The sequence below is a fragment of the Protopterus annectens genome, chromosome 5.part0, assembly GCF_019279795.1.
Source record: "Protopterus annectens isolate FY-2018-M chromosome 5.part0, PAN1.0, whole genome shotgun sequence".
Lineage (NCBI taxonomy): Eukaryota > Metazoa > Chordata > Ceratodontiformes > Protopteridae > Protopterus > Protopterus annectens.
This window is the reverse complement of record NC_056735.1, coordinates 212,862,551-212,886,733: the sequence shown is the minus strand read 5'-3', so window position 1 is coordinate 212,886,733 and position 24,183 is coordinate 212,862,551. Positions and strand designations below refer to the sequence as shown.

At 35.3% G+C, this 24,183-nt stretch overlaps 1 protein-coding gene across 1 annotated transcript in view; it reads left to right on the top strand.

Annotated features, from left to right (window-relative positions):
• The window catches only part of LOC122802543 (glutamate carboxypeptidase 2-like), a 1,225,297-nt gene that overhangs the window by 186,298 nt on the left and 1,014,816 nt on the right, over positions 1-24,183 (top strand). Inside the window, exon 3 of the mRNA XM_044072203.1 lies at positions 16,601-16,787. Coding sequence (XP_043928138.1) covers positions 16,601-16,787 — 187 coding nt within the window. The remainder of the gene's footprint in view (positions 1-16,600; positions 16,788-24,183) is intronic.

Here is a 24,183-nt window from a genome sequence, read left to right as displayed (position 1 = left end):
GAAGAAATGTCAAGATTTATTTATAATGGCAGCATTGCACTTAGTTAAGTTAGTTCTTTTAAGCTGAATGACAGCATTTTGTACTTAGAACCCAGCTCGGCAGTCCACAGTTAGCTCTTTTAAGCTGAATAGGTTTGTAGGCATTTCTGAATGGAGATTTATTTGTAACGGCAGCATTGTACTTAGTTCATTTAAGGTGAATGGCAGCATTTTGTACTTAGAACTCAGCTCGGCAGTCCGCAATTAGCTCTTTTAAGCTGAACAGCTTTGTATGTGTTTCTGAATGACATTTTTTTATATTTATTTTATTTGCCATTTATTAACTGGGTTGGTCTGGCTGGGCAGGTGCCCTTTTTCAGCAGAGACCCGAGGAGAAAAGCTCCATTTTATTTGTATGCACAGCATTTGTACTGGAATGGAAATGGGAATTGCTTTCCAGCAGATTTAGGTGTGGATGATTTGTATGGCGTTCCAGCAGATTTAGGCGTTTGTGATTTGTATGGCTTTCAAGCAGATTTAGGCGTGTGTGATTTGTATGGCTTTCCAGCAGATTTAGGTGTGGATGATTTGTATGGCTTTCCAGCTGATTTAGGTGTGTGTGAATTGTATAGCTTTCCAACAGATTTAGGCGTGTGTGATTTGTATGGCTTTCCAATGTGGAATTATTTAGATCACTTTTTTACTTTTGCAGAAATTGTGCATATTTACTGATACTGGTGGATTGTATTAGTTTGAGTAGACTTTTGATGGAAATGTTCTGAACTGGGTAGCTTTGTCATTATTGGTTCATACATTTTGTTTCGTTGCTTACTGGAAAAATGTTCAAAACAATAAATTTAAAGCGCAGGCTAACAAGTGTGCTGTAGTATACAAGTGTGCTGTATTATACAAGGAATACAATTTAATACAGTCAGGAAGGTGTATCAAAGAACACATGTATGTTTCGTGTGCAAGGGGCCTATGATTTGAAAATAGCCCAAAGGTAATATTTATCCACCACTGGCCAGATGCATTTTCTTTGAATGTAGGTTTCAATGAATGTGAGTTTCAAGGGCAGAGAAGTTTTAATGCCAAGTCTATTTTCATTGTGAGACTGCATTGCTTTGTTTAGCAGATGTCTTAGTGTTTGTGCTATAAAATGTAAAATAAAAGTTTTAAATGAAATCCAAATATTCATTGTAGAAGTAAATCAAAATATTCATTGTAGAAGTAAAGCAGTATGCACATTACAGTGTTAATGGTAAATGGGGCGAAATAGACACATAATTGGACACTGGAATGGCTGCAGGGAGACTCTAGGACCATATTTTGGTTTTCTGTTCTTCAGTTTGCATTTGAAAGTTGGTATCCCACAATTCCATTGGTGGGGGTAGGCTTACATAATTATGTATGCAAATGTTATGTTAATTTGCATACAGATTTGTACCTATTTTTCATGGGCCTGTGTCCAGATTTTTTATGTTTCCAGGTTGAGAGGTATGAGTGATATAGTCCTTTGTTCTCTGTTGTTTACCTCCAATGTTGTCACGAAAATAACAGTACAATAAAACAGAACAAAAGAAAGAAGAAAAAAAAAATAAATATCTTGCTGTAACTTTGAACACTCACGCCACCCTTTCTTGATGCTGACCCAGTCTAATAATAAGGTGAGAATATTTCTTCTAAAACCTTAAACTCTTCCCCTACTCTTTCTACTCTTAAAAAAAAATTATATTCCTTCAAAATCTGTCTCCCTTGACCTTATTTAGGTAAAGCCTTCTATTTCTGCCTTTGAATACATAGCATCTGCAGTGAAGTTATTTTTTTTCTCCTTGCAATGACGGCAGGTTATCATATGTGTCTTCTGGTGATACAGTGTCAACTGTTACCACATTTTGATAAACTCCCATCGCTATTGTTTGCTATGACAGGCCTACCCTACCGATCTCATAGTCATACATAGCTTAATATTGTTCATAGTTTTGTAGGTTTGAAGGTCAAGTCTCTAACCTGATAACCTTTAAGAAGAGTGATTGATATAACCCTATTTTGATATTCTTCATTTCCTGTCGATACATCAGGATTATTTTTGGATCATAGTCTTGTAATTATGATGTGCTTTATACAATGGCGCCAGATGTGTTTTTGAGACACTAATGATCAATTCACTTACAAATAATGTGCGAGTACTGGCTTTTGACCAAAAACCACTGAGGTTGCGGTGTTCCAGGGATTCTTATTTCCCAGAGATTGTGAGACCTTAGAGTGAGTATATGCAAGTAGAAGTGGCTACAGACTGCCCCACTGGGGGAGGCTGCAGTGGTCTTGCCCATCTACAAAAATGCTTTTCTTCTGCAGATCTTTTATTGTGAAAGATGTTTGTAGTTTAGTAATAAGCTCATAAGTATGGATGTATGAAGTTTTCAAACCCAACAGCCATTGATAAACACTGTCTCCATAACAGATAGATCGAATAGCCTCCTGCCCATATGTCAGAAAGCCTATAACATTTTTTTTTAATATCTACTGATGTGTTTGAGTGATGTAACTGATTCTTGGCTTTGTGTAACTTAGCTGAATACAAAATTTTAATTATGATATTCATATATTTTTGAGCTATTATATATCTCTAAACCCAAATACATATGAAGACATTTATTGTTAAATATTTTATATACAAATATAAGTCTGCCTCTAACACATCTGTAATGCAGACAGCATATGGTCCGAGTTGTGAACACCTATATGATTAGCACAAATAATTGATTAAAGGCATTGTTTTGGTGAAAGGTCTTTGCACTGATTCTAGACTTAGTTGTTTCATACTACATGTGCAAAATTCACTATTATTATTATTTCAGGGATGGGTCTCACATAACTTTGTATAATTTTGACATATGTGTAGCAACCCTAGTCATGCAATTCTTTCATATCATTCATGACCTTCCTAAAGCTCTGCTACAAAATAACTGCACTTCAGTTTCAAAAGAGAAATTAGATTCAATTAAGATACTTAGGTCTTTATAATTAGTCACTTCTAGAAGAAAAAAATTGGTGATAAGAAAATTGGCTTAGTTATAATGGGTTTCAAAAAAACATGATATTACTAAACATTAGGCCAGTATTCTCTGTCCTACTGCTAATGTTTGAAATGTAATAATTTAAAATAATAAAATCTTTTATGTTATTAGCAAAAAAATCTCATTTTACAGTCCTTGGCATACTTACATAACTAACAATATATGTTAGTATGTATTGAGGCAAATACTATATTAAACAATAAATGCCCAATCACTGAGCCTTGGGGTACTCCAGAACATACTATTGCAGGTTCAGACCTTATGCCTTGTATGATGATAGGTTTGCTTTTACCCCTAAGCAATGTTCCTATCCATCTGATTAAATAAAAGTTAAATTTTATATCTTGAAGTGCTTTGTCAATAGTATTTAAAAATAATAGGTCAAGAGCCTTTGTTAAATCTAAATATATGTTTCTCATACACAGACATGAGCATAACACCTGCCAAGTTTGTAGAAGTATATTACCACTAATAAAGCCATGGTAGTAAATGTCACATGATGCTAGGTTGTTGTCATTAATACCGATATTGGAAATTCATCTCTAAATGCACTTACCCAGTATAGCTGTTAGACTTACACGCCTATAATTCTCTATTACCTGTCTAGCCCCTTTGTTGTATATTGCAGTAACAAATGATTCTTTCCATGACTTAGGAACAAACAGACTGAAGTAGCGTGTCAAACATTGAAACCAATATTTGAACTAATCAGTTTTTATATTTGATTACTAAAAGCAACATAATTAAATCTATATTGTTTAATGTGCTTTTTTATCTTATTCAGTACAGATTCTATCACATTCTTAGTTATCATAGGACATCACAGATGTATTTTATTAAATAAGGCAGCTATCAATTTGAAATATATAATTAACTCTCTATCAGTCATAATCATATTTATGTGATAAGTATTATTCTTAAATTATTGTTATTAAAGGAGTTAATATATTTATATAAATATTTTGACTTGCTAATGTCTGTAATTAGCTTTTCATATTTAATTTTCTCTCTTTCAATCTTATATGACAGCTCCATACTGAACTATGTTTTTCTTTTTATTATACTGATTTCCATAAATTCCTTAATATCTCTTTTTCTTTCATGTAATTTCATTAGAAGGCAGTCTATATATATATATATATATATATATATATATATATATATATATATATATATATATATATACTATTCATTGACACATATTCAATGAAAATCACTTCCGCAATTCACTGAATTTTCCAAGGGGCAATGATGTAGTTGGCCAACTACATGACTTTGTTCTTTTCCCCACTGTTGTGTGATCTCAGAGTTGGTATATATATTTGGGGGTGGGGGGTGAAGCCCTCCCTCTTCGATAGGTATGATTTAGTTATTTGTGGGTTCTGTTGTACAGTTGGGCAATTGTTTCATTGCCCTTGGAAAATTCAAGTGAATCAAGGAAGTGATTTTTGCTAGATATGTTCGATGAATAGGCGTTTGCTGAAAATTACTTTTGGCGAACTAATATAGACCCATATATACATATATATATTTATATATATATATATATATATATATATATATATATATATATATATATATATACACGCACATACACATATTTGCATTAATTGTCTTGTAAGTGGAAATACTTTCAACATTGTCATATAATACATTTTGCAAAGTGTTGCAATCTCCATTTTCTTGATTAAGTTTTCAATGAGTTGTTAATAATTGATAGAAAAAGAAGTGTAATAGTTGATAGCAATAACAGACTTCCTGGAAATCATTACATCAGTCTTAATAGAGTAATTATCATAAGGCTCTAAAAGTAATGAAATTTGATATTAGAAATTATATTGGATAAATTTATCACAGTCAGATTGAATATATTATTATCTCAAGTAGATTCAATTATCCATTGTAAGATATTGCAATAAGGTAAAACATAGATTATTTGGCATAAAGGTTACTACTACTTATTGCACTCTTATTAGTACTGGGATGCTTAAAATAACGCATAAGATTTAAATTCTTTATGTCTAATAACATATCAAATTGGTATAAGAACTCCCAGTGTCTATATGAATCCCTGTTAGGAATATAGTAGCATATATTGATATGTTCATTCATAGTAAAATAAATTTAAAAACTGAGTTATTACACCTTCCAACTTATCATAAACCTGACTTTGGAAGAACCAAATTTATGAAACCATAATGTTATTCCCAATTATTCCCCCTCGTCTTGCAGACTCCCTAAGACGTTAAAATTTAATATAACCTGGTATTTTCAGATATGAAGCTTCCTAGCTCTCTGTAACTGCAATTAATTTCTGCCCCTCTACTGTGACCATACTTTTAGTTCATCCCTTCAGATTCTAAGTAGTTGGCATTGCAATAATAACATTTTGAAGTTCTATTAGGTTTGTTGTCTCAATGTTCAGGCTTGATTATTTCCTTTTACTCTTCTGTAAACCCAGTACTGAAGGTCTACCATAACTGAGTTGAAGTCTCAGAAGTCTTGTCATGGAAGCTTTTGCAATACATCTGTCACTTTTTTCTACAGCTGATTGATGTTTTTTTTTTTTTAGTATAAGGTTTCCAGTCTGGGGTCATCTACTTCATCAGTGCATTTTCAGGTGTAGACTTTCAAAAAGAACAGGCCAGGCATTGATTTACATAACTGGTGGGGGTCACCTCTTACATGTTGTTTAATAAACAGAATGCAGTGACAGCTACTGAAGTATGTTTTAATTGTTTTAATTTTCCAACCCTATGATTTTCTTTTTTAGTAAGGAATTATTTTACATTTTCAGTTTCTTTCAGGTAAAATATTTGAAGAGCTCAATGATGAGTCTAGATCAGTGAGAAAATAACTGGTAATGCAATCTCCCTGTAGTAGTAAGTCTTGTCAGAATATGCTTTACTGACTTTTCTATATACACATTGCTAAAACTGTAAGTTGTTGTCTACCATTGTCCCCAGATTTGTTTGTTCTTCTGAACAATACTTGAAAACCCTAAAATGAAGAACAACTGTCCAGTATGTTTGCCAAATAAAGTTCTAAATTTGCACATCTAGGTATCTGTACTATTCAAGTTTTTGAACTCTGTAAAGACTGATATGCCTGTCTTTCTTATTTATGTTACATAATAAGTAGACTGTACACATCATTCAGGAATCTTGTAATACTTGCTGGTTATCTATACTAATCCATATCTTATTTAATTTACTGATTGTTACATCAAAAATCATATAGATAAACATGATTTGTCAATAGGCTCAATCAAGCTCAAACTCACCTAATTGTCGACGTGTTGTCCTGATTGTTTTTTGTTTTAGAACTCCTGCCTTGTTCAGCTGGGCTATCCCCACTCTGTTCCTCTATCCTACCCTCTTCCCACCCACCCCATTGCAATTACACTTATACCCACCCAAACCACACCTACCCATCCATCCTCCAATCCATCTCCACCCCCTCCACACCATAATCACTTTAACTACCTTCTAGTTAACCATCCCTCTCCTTCACCTTCACTAAACACTCCACCTACTCTACCTTTCTACATAACTAGTACCTAACAACAACAGTTTCTATACTCCTCACCTCTTCCTTAGTCTATTATCACCTTCCACTCGTACTTTATTATGCCTAACCACCTTACCCCTCCCTCACTTTTAGTTCCCTACACTCCTACCTCTACTGCTTTGTTAAAACCCATATACATTTTTTCCATAAACTCCATATATTTAAGCAGTGTACACCACTCCTCACAATCATGCCCCTTATGCACAACATCCTTCTCCTTATTTTCTCCATTTACCTCTCTCTCCTTCTAAAACTCTCATCACTTCAACCAACTTGTATATCCTTAACAAGTCTCTCAGAAACGAATACAAACACCAACAGCAAAGTCCACAGCAGAGAAACAACAGGCTGCAGCAAACTGTAGTTTAAAGTCTTTTAATAACCTTTAAAACCCAAAAAACATTTAATATCTCAAGCGCTTTCGCCTGGTTCCTACCAGGCTTTATCAAGATACAAACATAAAAAAGTAATGCCCTTAAATACAATAACCATTGGTCACATGGTGTTTTTTTAATTGCTTCAATTTAAGTTAATTAATCAGTCAGAATTACTTCAATTGAATTCCTTTAAAAAACAAATGTTAAAAACCACACCCACATTTTTGCATTGCAAAATATTTAACAAGCCATATACTTACAAAAAAACAATACATTAATACCAAAATACTTCCAGACACATCGTTCACTGTTAAAAAACATTTTTCAACCATATTATATTAATGTTCTATCTATAAAATTCTAAAAAAATATATATGTAATATATATATAACCATATATAACAGTACAGTTTTGCTTTACGTAGTTTGAGTACACTTGAAATACTAATACTGTCATTTAAACCTGGGGACCTAGCTGCGTCTAATTTTAACTGCCATATAAGTTCTCTATATTCCAGGAATGTTTCCCAGTCTCCTCCCCTAGGGTCCTGTGCAACCTGCTCCAGTACCATAAATTTAAGTTTCATATCAGGGCACTGTGTATAGTGCTTATAAAAGGCGTTTGTGTCTTTCTTTTTAGAGATGTCATTTACATGTTCATAAATTCTTCACCTTAAAGGCCTTTCTGTCTTCCCTATATAAAAACTCCAACATAGAACACAGATCCCCATGTAAACCACACCCTTGGTTGCACAATTATAATATCCAGTTGTATGGACCTTAAAGTTCCTTGAAGGTATATATACACTACTATCATTAATAATCAGAACACTGTCTACAGGCACCACATTTATGTGTGCCTATTTTCGAAACAACAGCAAAATTAGTTGAAAGATGATTTTTACTTACAAAAAGACCCTTCAAATTCATGTCCCTCTTTTTTACAAAACTTGTTTTCTCTGGAATAATGTCATGAAAATTCTCCTGAAGGGTCAAAACAGGCCAGTATTTCAAAACAATTTGTTCCAACTGTTCAGCGTCCCTAGTATAGGTGTAGACAAAGCTGCTATGCCCATCAAATTGTTTTTCCTGCCTACCCTGCACATTGGGTAACAAACCCATGCCCAGTAGAGGGAAATGCATTAACCCTCTGTTAGCCATCACTTCTTTTTGTAGATTGTTCACCAGCTTTGTAGGGTACCCCCTTTCTGCAAAAAGTTCTTTCAAAAAGTCCACCTCTTTCAAAAACAATTCATCCATGCTCGACATTCTCGACGCCCGGATGATTTGTCCTTTCACTATTCAACTATTGCAACTTGTATATCCCCCAAACCTACATCAACAATATCTACCTACAATGCCATCTCCTCCAGCTACTCGTCAATCTGCTCTACTCTATATGCTACTAATATAATTCTACAAAGGATGCCAACAATCCTCTTCACACAATACAAACTTCCTAGTAACCTTGTACAGAATCATATCAGGGATACAAAAAGGAAGCTCTATCCAAAAATGTTTCCTAATTATCCTAACCTAGTCCAGTGTGGTGACATCCACCCTAACCCTGGCCCTTCTCCTTCTCCTTGATATCCCCCTAACTCAACAAAATCCCTCAATTTCACCACATCAACATTCAAAGTATTAGAAACAAAACCCGCATTCTACATGCATGGTTAATTCAATATAAACCAGACTTCATAGCTATAACTGAGACTTGACTAAAGCCATAAATAAAGGATTCTGAATTCCTTCCAACAAACTGTTCCTGCCTCAGAACAGATAGACTCCACAAAAAAGCCAGAGGCATCATCTTATTATATCCAAGTACCTTCTCAGTAATTCCATATTCTAAGCCCATTCCCTCATTCTCTACCACAGAATTACTTATCACTTATTTCAAACTAAATAAGTATACAAGCCTATGCATTATAGTCATATACATTCCTCAGGCAACAATATTCCCATTCTTAAAGGCATCCTTGTTTGGACTACGAATAACATAAAAAATGACACATTAATCCTAGGTGATGTAAATATTAATTGGTTAGACATGTCCAATAAAAATTACTCCTTAGACATCAACCTTCACATCTATACCCAGCTTATTTCTGATATCACCAGACCTAACATTTAGAATAAGAAAGGTTCAATCTTGGATTGGATCATGGTCTCTAACCCTGATAACATTTCCACCTCTGGTACTCTTGCAGACAGTATAAGTGACCACTCTCCAACATTCATAATATGTAAGCCCAACACTCTACCTAACAAATACCAATATAGATACACCTGAAACTTGTTCCAATTAATGATACTTTGCAAAATACTAACTGAAACCCACTAAAATCTCTCCCTCTTAACGAAGCTGTAGAATTTTTCAATACTACATTTCTGACTATCCTAAATAATATTGTCCCTCTCCGGCTAAAAAGAGTCAAGACAAAACATGCCAACTGGCTCACTAAGTCAACAAAGCAAATTATGTTATCTGGGGATAAAGCCTGGAAAGCCTGGCTAAAAAAACAAAACTCCTGCTACCCTCAACCAATATAAACAACTTCACAATCAGGCCAAATGATTAGTTCTCAAAAGCAAAAAAGATTACTTCCAAAGCCTCCAAAACCAACATAATCATAACCCCAAGAAATTTTTGGGATCAATCAAGTCCTTACTCTATCCTGGGACCATCCATAATCCATGCCCTGATCGAGAAAAAACACCTAATGAGTTAGCCTCTCTCTTTAATTCTTATTTAATCAACACTATTGCTACGCTTACTACCACCTTGCCACCCATCAACACTGGCCAACCAAACCCCACTACACTACATACATCTACAACTACATTACCCACATTCTCACTGTCTCCCATACCTACCTCTACCATACAAAAGCTCCTTCACAAGCTAAAACCATGCACCAATGCCCCAGATGACCTACCAGTGGAATTCTTACAACTATCAGCCCCCTCTATTGTATACCCCATCAGCATTCTCCTTAACAGGTCCATTCAGGAATCCTGTATAACTGATATCTGGAAAAAGGCATATGTTCTCCCACTTCACAAAGGTGGCAATAACTCTGACATTCCTAACTTATGGCCCATTGCCATTCTTTCTCCCATCTCAAAAATACTAGAGAAGTGCATTCATACTCAGCTCCTTAGCTACATGACTAAAAACCAGCTCCTTTCCTCCACTCAACATGGCTTTAGGCCAGTACATAGCACTAACACTGCTCTCATTTCCTTCCTGGACACAGTTAATAGTGCCAGGGATGATGGATTCATAGTCTCCGCACTCTTCCCGATCTATCAAAGGCATTCAAAACAGTTTCCTATGCCCTTCTGCTTACTAAACTCTCAAACCTTGGCACCTCTCCCTCCACCCTTCAGTGGTTTTCAAACTATCTCAGTAATAGGCAACAAGCTACGATATGGCAGCACTGCTTCTCTCCTTTCACCAACACTAATACAGGAGTACCCCGGGTTCCATACTGGGTCCCCTTTTATTTAGTATATTCATCAATGACTTTCATGCAACTCTTACCCACAGTACTGTAATCCAATATGTAGAGGATTCTATCATTATCTGCTCTTCTAAATCTGCCTCTACACTACAGCAGCTTACCCAAAAGGCATTCACCTCAACTGAATCCTGGATGTCACAGTACCATCTTCCCCTTAACCCCAATAAAACTAAACTCTTAATATTTACCCCCAAAAAGTCTAGACCAGTTGACAAGTCTGAATTTTCAGTTCATTCCCAAAACAATACTGTTATTAAAGTCGTTCCCAGTACCAAACTGCTTGGTGTCATCATTGACGATAATTTAACGTTTGACCTTTATATCCATAACAACATAAAAAAAACATCAAAAGCTAGGTGCCCTCTATAGGTACAACTACTTTCTCAGCTTCTCTGCAAAAACAGCTCTTGCCTCCTCATTCGTGCTTCTTACTTTCCTATATGGCGCCCCCATCCTAACCAATATTCACTCCTCCCTGAAAACTAAACTCAATTCATTCTGCAACAAAGTTGCCAAATTTGCTACAAATGCTAAATTCTCCTCTCACCACTGTTCCACACTACAACAACTTAATTGGCTTGAATTCCCCTACTACCTCACATAACTACAACTAACTATTGTCCATAAACTTATTTACTTCCCGGCAAACTGCCCAGCCCTTACTGACATCTTCACCATCTACCATCCTAATCGACACCTAAGGTCAGAAAACAAAATGCTATTAAACACTGATAAACCTAAGCTCGCAACCGGTCAAATGCTGTATTATTTTACTGTCGCCAAGCTTTTTGATAATCTCCCTCCCTTAATAAGAACTGTCAATAGCTCCACTGGTTTTAAAAAATCCTTTAAACTTCACCTCTCATCACATTGGATATGCACCTACACCCCTAATCACAATCCGATTACCTGACCTCATCCCTAAATCCTACTCATCCTATCTTTACACCTTGTTTTTTTTCCCTTCTCTCTATCACATCAACTCTTTCTATTGACACTTAGCCAGTGTCATCACTACTCTAAGCCTTCTGTCTCATTTTTTTCCCTTTAATACAATCTCCTCTCTCAGTTAACAATCGTACCTACCATCTAAAACTTCTATTTCTATACTTCTACCATGATTTTAACAATTATTTACTGATATTACTAAGTTATATAATGTCATTACCATACTACTGTATGTAAGTCTTACCATATTATTGGATGCTGTTATTTACTTATCTGATGTACTGCCTCTACCTGATATATTCTGTATTATATGTTCATTTTTTATGTAATTACATGTGGAACTTTTCTCCCCAGGCCTCCACTGAAAATGGGCTCATTTCTGGCCCAGTGGACTTTCCCTGGTAAACAAATGCAATAAATAAATAATTAAATAAATAAATATACAATTTAAAGTGAATTTCCCATAGATCTAGTTTGGCAAAGTCAAGTCATTGCCATTGCTAATTGATTAATATCATGAGAGCCCAGTTTCTCTAACAGATATTATATCTCAAACCATGTATTTCAGTGCAATTTCTTTAAAGGTACCTGTGTTTTAGAGTTTTTGTCTCCTTACCTATAACTTGCTTCTAAAGAAGAAGAAATCCAGAAAACTGAGCAGAAGGACTTATTTTTCAATTCCATATAATAATCTTTCCTGCAGTAGCTATAATGGTCCATAAAAGATTATATTTGTCTGTTTTCATACCACATGGAATAAGAGGATTAAATAAAAACATACTGTATCTTTGGTAACCAAAATATTACCTGACAATAAGGATTGGGGAAAATTATTTACCCCAAATGTTGTTTTAGTAAATTGTATATAACATGTTTCCAGTGAACCCTAGTTTCTAATTTACATCTCCAACACGCTGTTTTGTAATCCTTATTCATTTTTATAGTATTGGCAGGGGTATAGAAAGGCCAGTGTAAACATTCAAAAGTAAATGTCCTTGGTATAATTTCTCAGAGTATTTTGGATTTATAATACCATAGAGGGAATGGACTCCATTTCTAAGTCAGAGTATGATTAAAGTTCATAAAATAGTATTGTTTCAGTCTTTCATGCTATCCAAGGGTGCTCTTCTCAGTACACACAGTGTGCCCAGAATTACTTCTTTCTGTAATTCATATGATCTTACGTGCATCGGTAGCACATTTAAGGACTGTTGTAAATTCTTGTTATTAGTTCTGTTGCTCCTACTACTATTGGAACTGTCTGGGTATCTTTCTTCCACATTTTTTTGAAAGCCAACATGTACATAGTCTACTATCCTGAACCTCCATTATTAACCTTTCATTTTTGGTTTCAATTCACCTCTCCTTATTTATCTGGCATCAAACCTTTGTCAGCATGAGGCTGCTCCAGAAGATCTCTATATTTGCAATTATGTTTGTGGTCTTTTCAATATTTTTTTCTGTTTCATCTGATCATTTTCCTTATATAATTTCTTTTATTCTTGTTTTTCTTTTTTCATATTCAGTTGCTATCTGATTTTTGTCTATTTCTGGTTTGATTTTCATTCCTGCCTGATTCCAAAATGCTTCTGATAGACTGAGTAAAGATGTCATCTAAGACTTCTTCTCCTTGATTTTTAAAACTTTCACTATGTTTGGATATGACAAGATGAGCAAATATGTAGAGAAGTAGGAGATATACCAAATGGAAGTAAAACTTATATTGTATATGCAACTGTTATTGTAATACTGTAAACAGAACTAAAAGGTATGCTTGTAAATAAACCTCTGTCTTTAAGGATCTCAGTGTAATAGGTAGAAAGGTTCACAGCCAGCATTAGGCACCCATGAAACCATATGGTCATGGGGTGGGGGTCATAATGTTAAATGTACAGCTGCTGCAGCTGATTAAAAAGTAAAACTCTAAAAAAAAAAAAAAAAAAAAGGCTTATTACTCATTCTCCAGTTAGTCACTTTAATAAACTGAAGAACGAATGGATAAATGAACAAATAAGTATATGAATGAATATATTGCATAACAATAGGACATGGTTACGCAATCAAGATAAAAATGCTAGAGATAAGTTGCTCTTCAAATAGGTATACCATATCTAAATGGGCATATTTGAGCGCAATATATCAGAGCTGTAACTGCAGTGGGATGAACGGGGTAGTTGTCTCAGGTGCAAAACTGTTAGGGAGTATGATTGTCATTGGCTGATGGGGTGCAATCTTCATATGGCTTCGGGATAGTTAGTATTAGACAGTGCTTGCAAAGGCTGAAGCTAATTAGTTCATTTATTTTTACAAAGTAAGTGAAAATACAACCCATGATTTTTCATTTCAAAGTTTTACTGTAATATACGAACTTCATAACATACTTAATGCAAATATTTTTAGAGTCCATTTAAAACAAATATGTATATTTTCATTTTAATTATGTAGGCAGATATGTTCCACATAAAATCATAAAAAGCATCAGTACAGTCTGAAATTTTATTACACTTGTTTTCCACTGGGGAGAAAGTTAACTGATTTGTCTTCATTTTGCAAATGAAAGTGCTTATAGGAATATATACACATTACTTTGTTATTACACCAGAACTAAATCATCAGCACCAGCAACCCGTTTTTCCACTTTCTATGTAGTCGGGGTGTTGCATAAACTGTTTCCCTCTTTCACTTCAGAGCCACTCTCCTACCTCCTTCAATAGTCATTCTCACTTGCTTCAAGATTTGTCTCACACAATCCATCCACCTCTAGGCTGAGCACCCTTGTCTGCTTTTTCCTTCTTCTTGTCTCTTCCAAATCTGTTTTATCAAACCATCTTCTGTTGTCTTTCACATGTGACCAAACCACTGTAATTATTTCTCCTTGACCTTCTCTATCCTTGGGTCTACTTTGGCAGCTACTCCATTTTCTTCATTTCATCTTCCTCTTCTTCTGTCCCACAGAGTGTGCATCCTATTATCAGCTCAAGCACTTCATCACCATCATCTCAAACTTCATCAGTTGTTGCGCCTTCACTGCCCAGGTTTCTGTGCCATATATATGTCTGCAAGGAAAGGGTGTACAGGATATCAGCTGACCTGGCATAGCAGTATTCCTATGTCTGCTGAACAGCTTGGCATGTATATTGGGCTGTTTCTTCTGGATGAAGAAATACAGAATATTCTTGAGTTACAAACTGCCAACTATCCATGATAAGTATTTCAAAAATATCATGTTGAGAAAAAATACTTCGCCAGTTTATGACAGTTGATGAAAAAGCATATTTTAGTTTGATGACCTCAGGGTTCTTAAAACAGTACTTGGTACATATGATATGCTAACTGTACTTGACATGAATTTCAGGTAACTTTATTCCATTCTCTCAGTAATTTTAGGAAGTATCATTGCATTTTTGGAGTGTTACAGAGTAGTTATTTTCATTGTCATTAATACAGTCTCTGTGGACATTCCATGGGTAATCATAATGTCAAGTGCCATTTCTTTACACTTAATTCTCAGTTGTACATCATATATCATGTCTAACATAAGGTTATATGGCTGGTTTGGCAGGATTAGTCTACTGGATTTGAATACCAGCCCCCATGATTCATTAATTTTGAAACATGGGGTGTAGAGAAGCTGAATTGATTATTGAACATTTTCTTAACGTTTACTCATCTTGTCGACATTGAACTTTTCAGTAACTGTAGCTCTAAATCATTTTCAGTATGTTAAAGAAAATTCTATTAAGTTATCTGCCGACATAATTGTCAGCTTTGTGTTTATCTATGTCCACTGTTAAAATTATGACTGCTTTATTATCATGTATCACTACACATTGCATTCTGCTCTTCAGCCTTTACATTCTGTGCCATATGAATGTATGAATTATTGCTGCAGTGAATAACTGAATCATTGACTCAAGTAATTGTCTCTATGACTATGGAAATCATTGTATCTGACGGTACTGTATCCTCCAATGTACCTGCATGAACCCATTAAAAATATATTAATCATGAGCATCACTTCACATGCAGAGCTTCTTGATATTTTAACACTCTGAACTGATACAAACTAAAGTAACACAATCTTATTCATTTTGATGCATGACACACAGCTCAGTCTGACCCACTAGTTTCAGTTTATGCTCAGAATTAGTAATGGGGTGGTAGACTCAAATTTCAGAGTCAATCACCTGAAAAAACTTTCCATGGTGCAATAAACCCTAATATTCAACATAAATGTGATGGATATGCCGTTTAAACATAAAATGTTTCAATACATTTTACACTGCCATAGCTGTTAAGCTTGTGAGATCACTGAAGAAATTATAGAGACTGTTGCAACAAATAGATCAAATGAATTTACAAACTGGTTGTGTTTCTCCTTATGTTGGCCAGTTTGGTAATTAGACACATTAGCATTTGCACAGCTTTTAGATGTATTTGCTTCAATCATTTGCAAAACAGTTTTTTGTTTTCCTTTCTGGACTTATGTACTTCAGAAAATGGTTGGTTTGGTCACATTCCCTACAATCACTTTTAACAGCTGCACATGTACTGTTATTGCCTCTTGCTCCACCTGAGTGTATTTTCTTTTGATGTGTAAAAAGTACCTGGTATAATTATTCAAAAGTTTATACATCAAGTATTAAAAAAAACTGAATCTAATAATTGCCATATTGACTCTAAATGAATTTATGCAGACCAGCTCTGGTAGCAAGAAATGGAAATTAAACAAATATAATATTATTTGCTTCTTCACTGAAGCATCTTAGAAAATCAGGTTATTTTTTCTATTTTATCTTTGTTGAGTCCATGTTTTGATTCACTCATCTACATTTTGTTGTTGCTGTTTTTGTCTAAAAATATGTTTTACTTTTTTAATTCCTTAGCTCATTTTGTTTAATATAGGACAGCTTGTCTATTCTAATATCATTATAAGACAATTGTCCCTTTAACTTCCTTTAGTGGTACTCAACGGGAAATTTCAACACTTTACTATTATATATGGACTGAGTGTTTTTAGAAATTATGTTCCAGTTAAGAATTTATCATCTCTTTAGTTAATATGTAAGGAAAAGATAGAAAATAAGTAGGCATTGCTAATTTTTTTTTTTTTTCAGAAATTTTACACAAGTCCCTGTTCTGGCAGGGACAGAACAGAACCTTCGCTTAGCAAAGCAGATACAAATGCAGTGGAAGGAGTTTGGCCTGGATTCAGCAGAGCTGGTTCATTATGATGTCCTCTTATCTTACCCCAACAAAACTAACCCTAACTATATCACTGTCATAGATGAAGACGGCAATGAGGTATGCTAACTATTTCTGTCAGGCGTAAAGATAGAAAATGTAGCCTGTAACTGCTGCTGTATGACTGTGAGCTTGTCGTCTCAGTGAAAAATATTCATTTCTTGTTGTTTGTAATATATGGCCCAAAATTAATTTTCAGTTTCTTAAACATAATTTTAAAATTGTATTTTTTTTTTAATGTTGACCATGATGAAATTCAGTTTTAGTGGATGCTTTATTATATAGTAACTGCAATGGATACCTTTCCATTTCTAATAAATACCAACATGTGCTCATGTTACTTTGTTTCAAACAAGGCTGCTGCAACTAGAAATTCATCTTTCATATTGATGCAGTAACTTGAAGGTGGTTATATGATGGTGCTCAGGGTCAAAGTCTCTGACTGTGGAGTGTGAGATACATTCCTTCATACATTAAATGCAAATTGAATTCCATTGTGAATTGTTGAATTTTGATTGCATGCTTAATTTGATCCATTTGTTCACATTTGTGAATGAAAACAATGACTACCATAGCCTCAGAATGTATGGCACCAAATGTAAACATTATTCTGAACAAACTCATCAATATATTATATCAGTTGTTTTAGGAAAATGTTGTGGTGGAGGTGCTTATGAAACATATCTCAACCTATTTTCAGAAAAAAACAAATATGATTTAGTAATTCATCTTGCATTTCAACATATGACTTAATCATAGAGCATCTTAGCTTAAAAAGGCATTAATGATATTGCTTCTTTTCAAATAACCAAGCCCAGCACATAATTGTATAATAAATTATTTTTCTTCCTACAATTACTGATTAAAAAGGACCACTCACCCCTACATCATCTTTCCTTGCTCTTTTCAGTAAGTAGGAACAGTAATTCTCTAACTCGGTCAGGAAAATATAGTGAGAATAGTTAAGTATTGTTTGTATGTAACTGTGTGACTCTTTCCAGCTGTGTTATTTTCAATATTTCCTGTGACTGATACTCTTGTGATTACTGTAAACAGATATTTTGTATTTTCGTTTTCTTTTATCATTTATTATTAAATTTATTTAAATTTTTCATTGTGGCTAGTCCTTTTAGAAAAAAATATTTTGACCTTTGAGAGAATTTGCATATATTTATTTGGTGACAGCTCCAGATGCTCCTGAAAGCCTTACTACTTGGTCAGTATTACCATTGGTATCATGGTTGACTTCACTCAGTATAATTGGGTACCCTCGCAAGAGCCTTAGATAGTTGGCTTTGTATTGCATGGTGACAGTGATAACTACCTTATAGTCTGGGCAGGAGGGGGCACAGCAGGTAAATCTGTGCCAGCCTTTCCCAGGTCAGTGTGTATATGTGTGCGTGTGTGTGTGTGTGTGTGTGTGTGTGTGTGTGTGTGTGTGTGTGTGTGTGTGTGTGTGAAGCAAATCCCATAGTGTTTGTGTGTGTGTGTGTGTGTGTGTGTGTGTGTGTGTGTGTGTGTGTGTGTGTGTGTGTGTGTGTGTGTGTGTGCGTGTGTGTGTGTGCGTGTGTGTGTGTGTGTATGTGTGTGTGTGTGTATGTGTCTGTGTGTCTGTGTGTGTGTGTGTCAGCTACTTGGAGCAGGGACACAAAGCACTGGTTTCACAGAGAGAGTGGTGGAGGACTTGACTTGGGCTGAGGACTTAACTCTGAAGCTGTGACAGAGGAGAGTCATATTGGGGACCAGGAGGGAGACAGATATAGATAAATCCAGACCCTTGGTTGAGTTTGTCTTTTGTGTGCTCTTAGGGGAAATTGTGCTTGATGCAGAGAGGTCTGCATCTGGAAATACTGAGTGTATCCATTTGTACTCTGAGTGAACGTCCCACTCTAGTGTCAGTGGTGAGAATTCAAGCTCCCTGATTACTGGCCCAGAGTGAGGACATTACAGAGTGTATCAACAGACTGACAAAGAAATGGAGATTTACTTTGATTACAGACTAATATGCCAGGTGTTTACTGAATTGCTTTTACTGCAGCCACAGCAGAAAGCATTATCCATCCTAGTACCTTACATGAGGTAGACCTCAGTCATTTAAAACTTGAACTTTCCAAGAAGGAGTAGCCTTAGACCTACTAACCTCAACAGATGAGGGAAACAGTATGTCTGATGTCAAACTGGACAGCCATTTGGGAGCAACTGACAAAAAGACTGATGAATTCAGCATTAACATTGCTACAGAGTGTGGTCAGTAAGACCTGTTAATTCTGAACTGCAGGACGATACACTTTAACAAAATGGAGCAGTGTTGCATGTAATGCCATCATAGCATAACCAGAATTTATGTGAAACCATGCTTGACCAAAAAGTAGGAGAAATCCATTGTGTTTATCAAATGTTAGCATCAAAGGGCATAAGAACAAACAGTACTTGGAAAATATAAGGAAGTTTTATGTAATGTACTTAATTAGACATTTAATTAATGTGAGCTTCCTTTTAGAATGTAAGTCATAAAAACAAGTAACAGACTAAAACTTTTAAACCAATGACACTCACAAATGAAAAGAAGGAAGACAGAAACCAATGTCAAGTAAAGCAAAAATCATGACTAGCATTTAGAAAAGCAATTCATAATAGAAGTAAAAACACAGGAGTAGTAAAATTAACAGAGATTGCAATAGTGGAGTGATAGAACAGGACACCAAAAACAGGGTTGCTAGTTGTGTCTCAAAATGTGAAAGGAGATAAATCAAGCAATGGAAGGATCCAAATTATATGAATTCATCCCAGACATTTCACAGAAAAAGTTTCCGGAAAGATTTTTATAAAAGTGTACAAAGTAATGAACTTGATAGGATTTACCCTACAGTTCTCAGAAAAGTGAACAAAGAAGTACTAATATCACTGAATGACCTTATTTTACAAGTCCTGGTAGGAAGGGAATTGGGCTTCATGAGATTATAAGAAGGTTGTCATGATTACACTAAACAAAGCTGGAGGCACATCAGATAAGAAAAACAGCAGACCTTCACCCTCGGTCATTGGGAACTTTAAGGCAAAGGATGCTAAATTATCTGTGTAAGTTTGTGAGGTACATTGCCCAGGTCAACATGATTTCACAGCTGTAAAGATATACCAGATGCATCTTTTTTGGGCAATTAAGTTATTAGATGAAAAATGGACCTTTTTAATGTGGTAGTCTTTAAGGTTCATGACAGGTCTTTTGTTGAAGATAGTGATTGTGATAGATCTTCATTGATTTCTGAATGCTGTAGTTGATCAACAATTAGGAATGACAACTGAGTGATGATGTCTTTAATCACTGAATGATGAATGTGTTGGCATGAAGGTGCTCACTGCACAAAGAGGAAATATCGCTTCCACCCTTAGCACATAGCTGAATATAATAAGTAATGATTTACTGAGGGTCACACCATCTAAATGGGGGTGGATGGGGAATGTACTACTTCCCCATAGTAGTTTGGTGACAACTGATTATCTGGGCTACTATGGAAATGAATATGGCTACCATAGTAAGTGCAATGAATGCAAAGTGGTGCATAAGTCACTTTGGATGTTGAGTAAACTGGTGCTGGAATGAATAAATATTTGAAGTGCAAATTCATCATTTTAAGGAAGACTATGTTATGCCTATCAAAAGGTCATATATTTCTGGAAAGCAAAGCAATGCAATCCAGGCTTGGACATCATTCACTTTATGGCAAATGACTGAAGATGCGAAAGGTCAGCAGCATCTACTGTGAATATATACATTTTATAAAAAAGAAGTATTGGACATTTTGCTGTGAAGTTGTATTCAATGAATTGTATGGGTTCCTGTACATGATGTTTACTTATGCTTTGCCAGGATATTTCACAGGTACTTCACAAACAGTTTAGTGGAAACTTATAAAAAAAAGTTTATTTTTTTAGTATTTTAGCACTTCAGCACTCACTGATAAGCTTTAAGTAATTGGGCTAAAGTAGAAAAAGTACCAAGAGTAAGAATAATTCATTGTTACCTCTGTAATGTTTATTGGCATACTGCATTAATGTTAATGCTGCCAATAACATTTAAGGAAATATACCATTATTATATGGTAATTGCTTGTGTTACTCTTTATTTCTAATTTAGATATGATATATAAAGAATTTTTTTGTAAAAACTGAATGTCAGGAATGCATAAAGCATGTAATATCAATTGAGTAATTATAAGCCAAACTGCTTTCTTTCTTCCTTGCTTCCTATCAGTTCACCCCAGCAATCAATTTAACCAATAGTCATTTAACTCACTGTATCATCACTTCTTCCTCCCAGTTTCTAACCCTCATCTCCTCTCCTGTGAAAGATATCCTTACACCTAGATATTTGAGAGCAGCACATTTGCTTTAACAGCCTGCAGATTGCAGAGCAGTTTATTAAGATACACTCTGAATGAATGTGGTCACATAAGCTTTAACATCACTCTCTAGCTACATCATCAGTACTGAGTAACTATGAAAATGCCAGATTCTTAAGAAGAATCACAGAAAGAGTTATTTGTAGGATATGCTTCTCCTGTTCCCTGCAAAGGACAAGCTTGTGTGGGCTATTAACAGTGCTGCTGTGAGAAAGATTTTGCTTCATGACAGTGATTTAACATTGAGTAAAGCTATTGAGATTTGTCAAATCCATGAGGTGGCAGAAAAGTATGCTTGCAAGTAACAAGAGGATGAGTTAGTTGGCTCCAGAGCAAATGTAGATAGCATGCAACACGTGGCAGACAAAACTAGGTCCAAGCACATGGCAGCTATGGGATTTCCATGGAAGGCACTTAGCTTTCCAAGAGCTTTCCAACAAATTCTAAGAAAGGAGCATGCTCCAGATCAATGCAGTACAAGCATTAATCAGCAAAACCCAAGTCCAGTTTTATTGTTAACTGTCGCAATTGTGATGGAAATCAAGAGTCTAAAAGAGAGAAGTGCTTTGCATATGGTCAACGATGCTACAAGTGTACAAAATGGAACCACTTCCAAAAGTTTTGTAAATCAAGTAAGCCTCACACAGTTGTAAAGCAAGGTCACACAAAGAAGCAAGTTGATCACGTAGAGCCAAAGCAGACAGCATTCTATGTAGATGGTGTATCAGTGCTTGATGAAAAAGTCTATAAAGTGAATTTATTAACAAGAAGCGAGGTGTTTTTCACTGTCCAGATTAATGGTAAATCCACAGAGCTCAAAGTAGACACTGGTTCAAAGTGTAATGTTATATCAGCAGACACATTTGCTAAAGTAAGAACTAACGCACAACTCAATCTAGCCAATAGTGCGCGACTTGTTGCTTATGTAGGTGAAGAAATTCAAACCGAAGGTTCAGTGATGAGTTCATGTTATTTGGCTGAGAACTGTTACAACTCGTTGTTCTATGAAGTCCGAAGACCAGTGCAATCTTTATTGGATCTCAAAGATAGTTTAAGAATGAATCTGCTTTCTTTTGTCAAAGAAGTTCATCATGTAAGTGCATTTCCAAGTTCTAATTTTTCTGAAGCCATTTTCTCAGAGTATGCTGATGTTTTCGATGACAGGTTAACTTCCAGTTGTAAAAAACACAAGACGCCAGGTACCCAAAATAACAAAGAAACCAATGCAGCACACAAAGGTACCAAGTAGAGGTAGTCAAACCCAAAGCACGAAACACAATCCAAAGTGGAAGCACCAGCAGTTTATTTAGTACATTAACATAAATATTCACAAGGCATTTTTGTCCACAAGACTTCTTCAGATGTAACAAAGAAAAGAAAAAAAAAAACTAGCTGTAGCATCCTTTATATCCCCCACAAGTCACTTTAATTGTTTAATAGTATGATAAATTGACAATTGGAAGCACCCAGATTTATGCAAATACTTCACTTTCTGTAACCTTTACAGGTCTCTTTGCAAGCATGTCAATAGAAATGCAAATAAACAAATGAGCAAATTCACAACTAACAAATATGTTTTAAAAACATTAAAAAAAAACATGTATACTTATGTGTACAACATTAGGTAAAATTAAATGAATAAAAGTAGATTAAAAAAAGTAAAATGAAAGTAGCCTGAAAAAATCTAACAACACATACCAAGTATTGTGCTGACCAGCTTAAAATCTCAATGTTAAATAAAAGATAAATGAGTTTCAATTAAATTGAAACTTCCAGTTGTGTATTCCATGAATTAGATCCAGAGGTCAGTCCTATTGTCAGACCAGCAAGAAAAGTTCCAACAGCTATGCAAGATAAAGTCAAAACTCAGTTGGATAAAATGATGCAGTAGGGTGTGATTTGTCCAGTCACAGAACCAACTGAATGGGTATCGTCTATGGTAGCAGCTCACAAAAAAGGCACAGATAAAATCAGAATATGTATTGACCCAAGAGATCTGAACAAACATTAAAAAGACCTTATTGTCCAATGCACACAGATGAAGAGGTCACAGCCCTAATACCGAATGCCACTGTTTTCTCTGTCTTGGATGCAAAGAGTTCATTTTGGCAAGTGATGCTTGATCATAAATCTTCATTTCTAACAACTTTTGGTACTCTGGGAGATACAGATTCCTAAGAATCCCATTCGGAATAAAGTCTGCAAGTGAAGTCTTTCAGCGTGCAATGGAATACATTTTTTCAGGTTATCCTTGTGCCGTAATAGTAGATGATTTATTGCTTGGAGGCAATGGTGAAGCAGAGTATGAATATAACCTCAAGAAAGTTCTAGACAGAGCATGTGAAGTAAACTTGAAGCTCAATCCTCTAAAGTGCAAATTCAGACTTCCAGAAGTTACATACATAGGACATTTGTTCATGAGTACAGGCTTGAGACAAGACCTGACCAAGCAAACAGCTATTCTTGAGATGTCAACACCAGATAATATACAAGCTCTACAACATTTTCTGTGCATGGTCAGGTATTTAGACAAGTTTATACCAGACTTCAGTGAGTTGGTAGTACCTTTAAGAGAGCTAACATGCAAAAATGTTGTGTGGTCATGGTTGGGACAGTAGCAGAAGGCATTTGAAGACCTTAAGCAGAACATTTCCACCCCACTTACATTAAGATACTATGGTGTAAACAAACCAGTTACTCTTTCCTGTGATGCTTCAAAATTTGGTCTTGGCACAGTTATACTTCAAGAGGGCAGACCAGTAGCCTATGCATCTAAAACACTTACCCAAACTGAGATGCAATATGCTCAGATTAGGAAGGAGCTTTTGGCAATAGTATTTGCATGTTCTAAGTTTCATGGTTATATCTGTGGTTGAGCTATTCAAACTGAGACTGACCACCAACCCCTAGCTACTATTCTAAAGAAGCCAATGTATTCCACTCTGTTGAGATTGCAAAGAATGATGCTTAAATTGCAAAAGTACAATTTCAAAATGGTCTACACAAAAGGCAAAATTGCTTTATTTGGCTGATACCTTATCCAGATCACCTAGAAA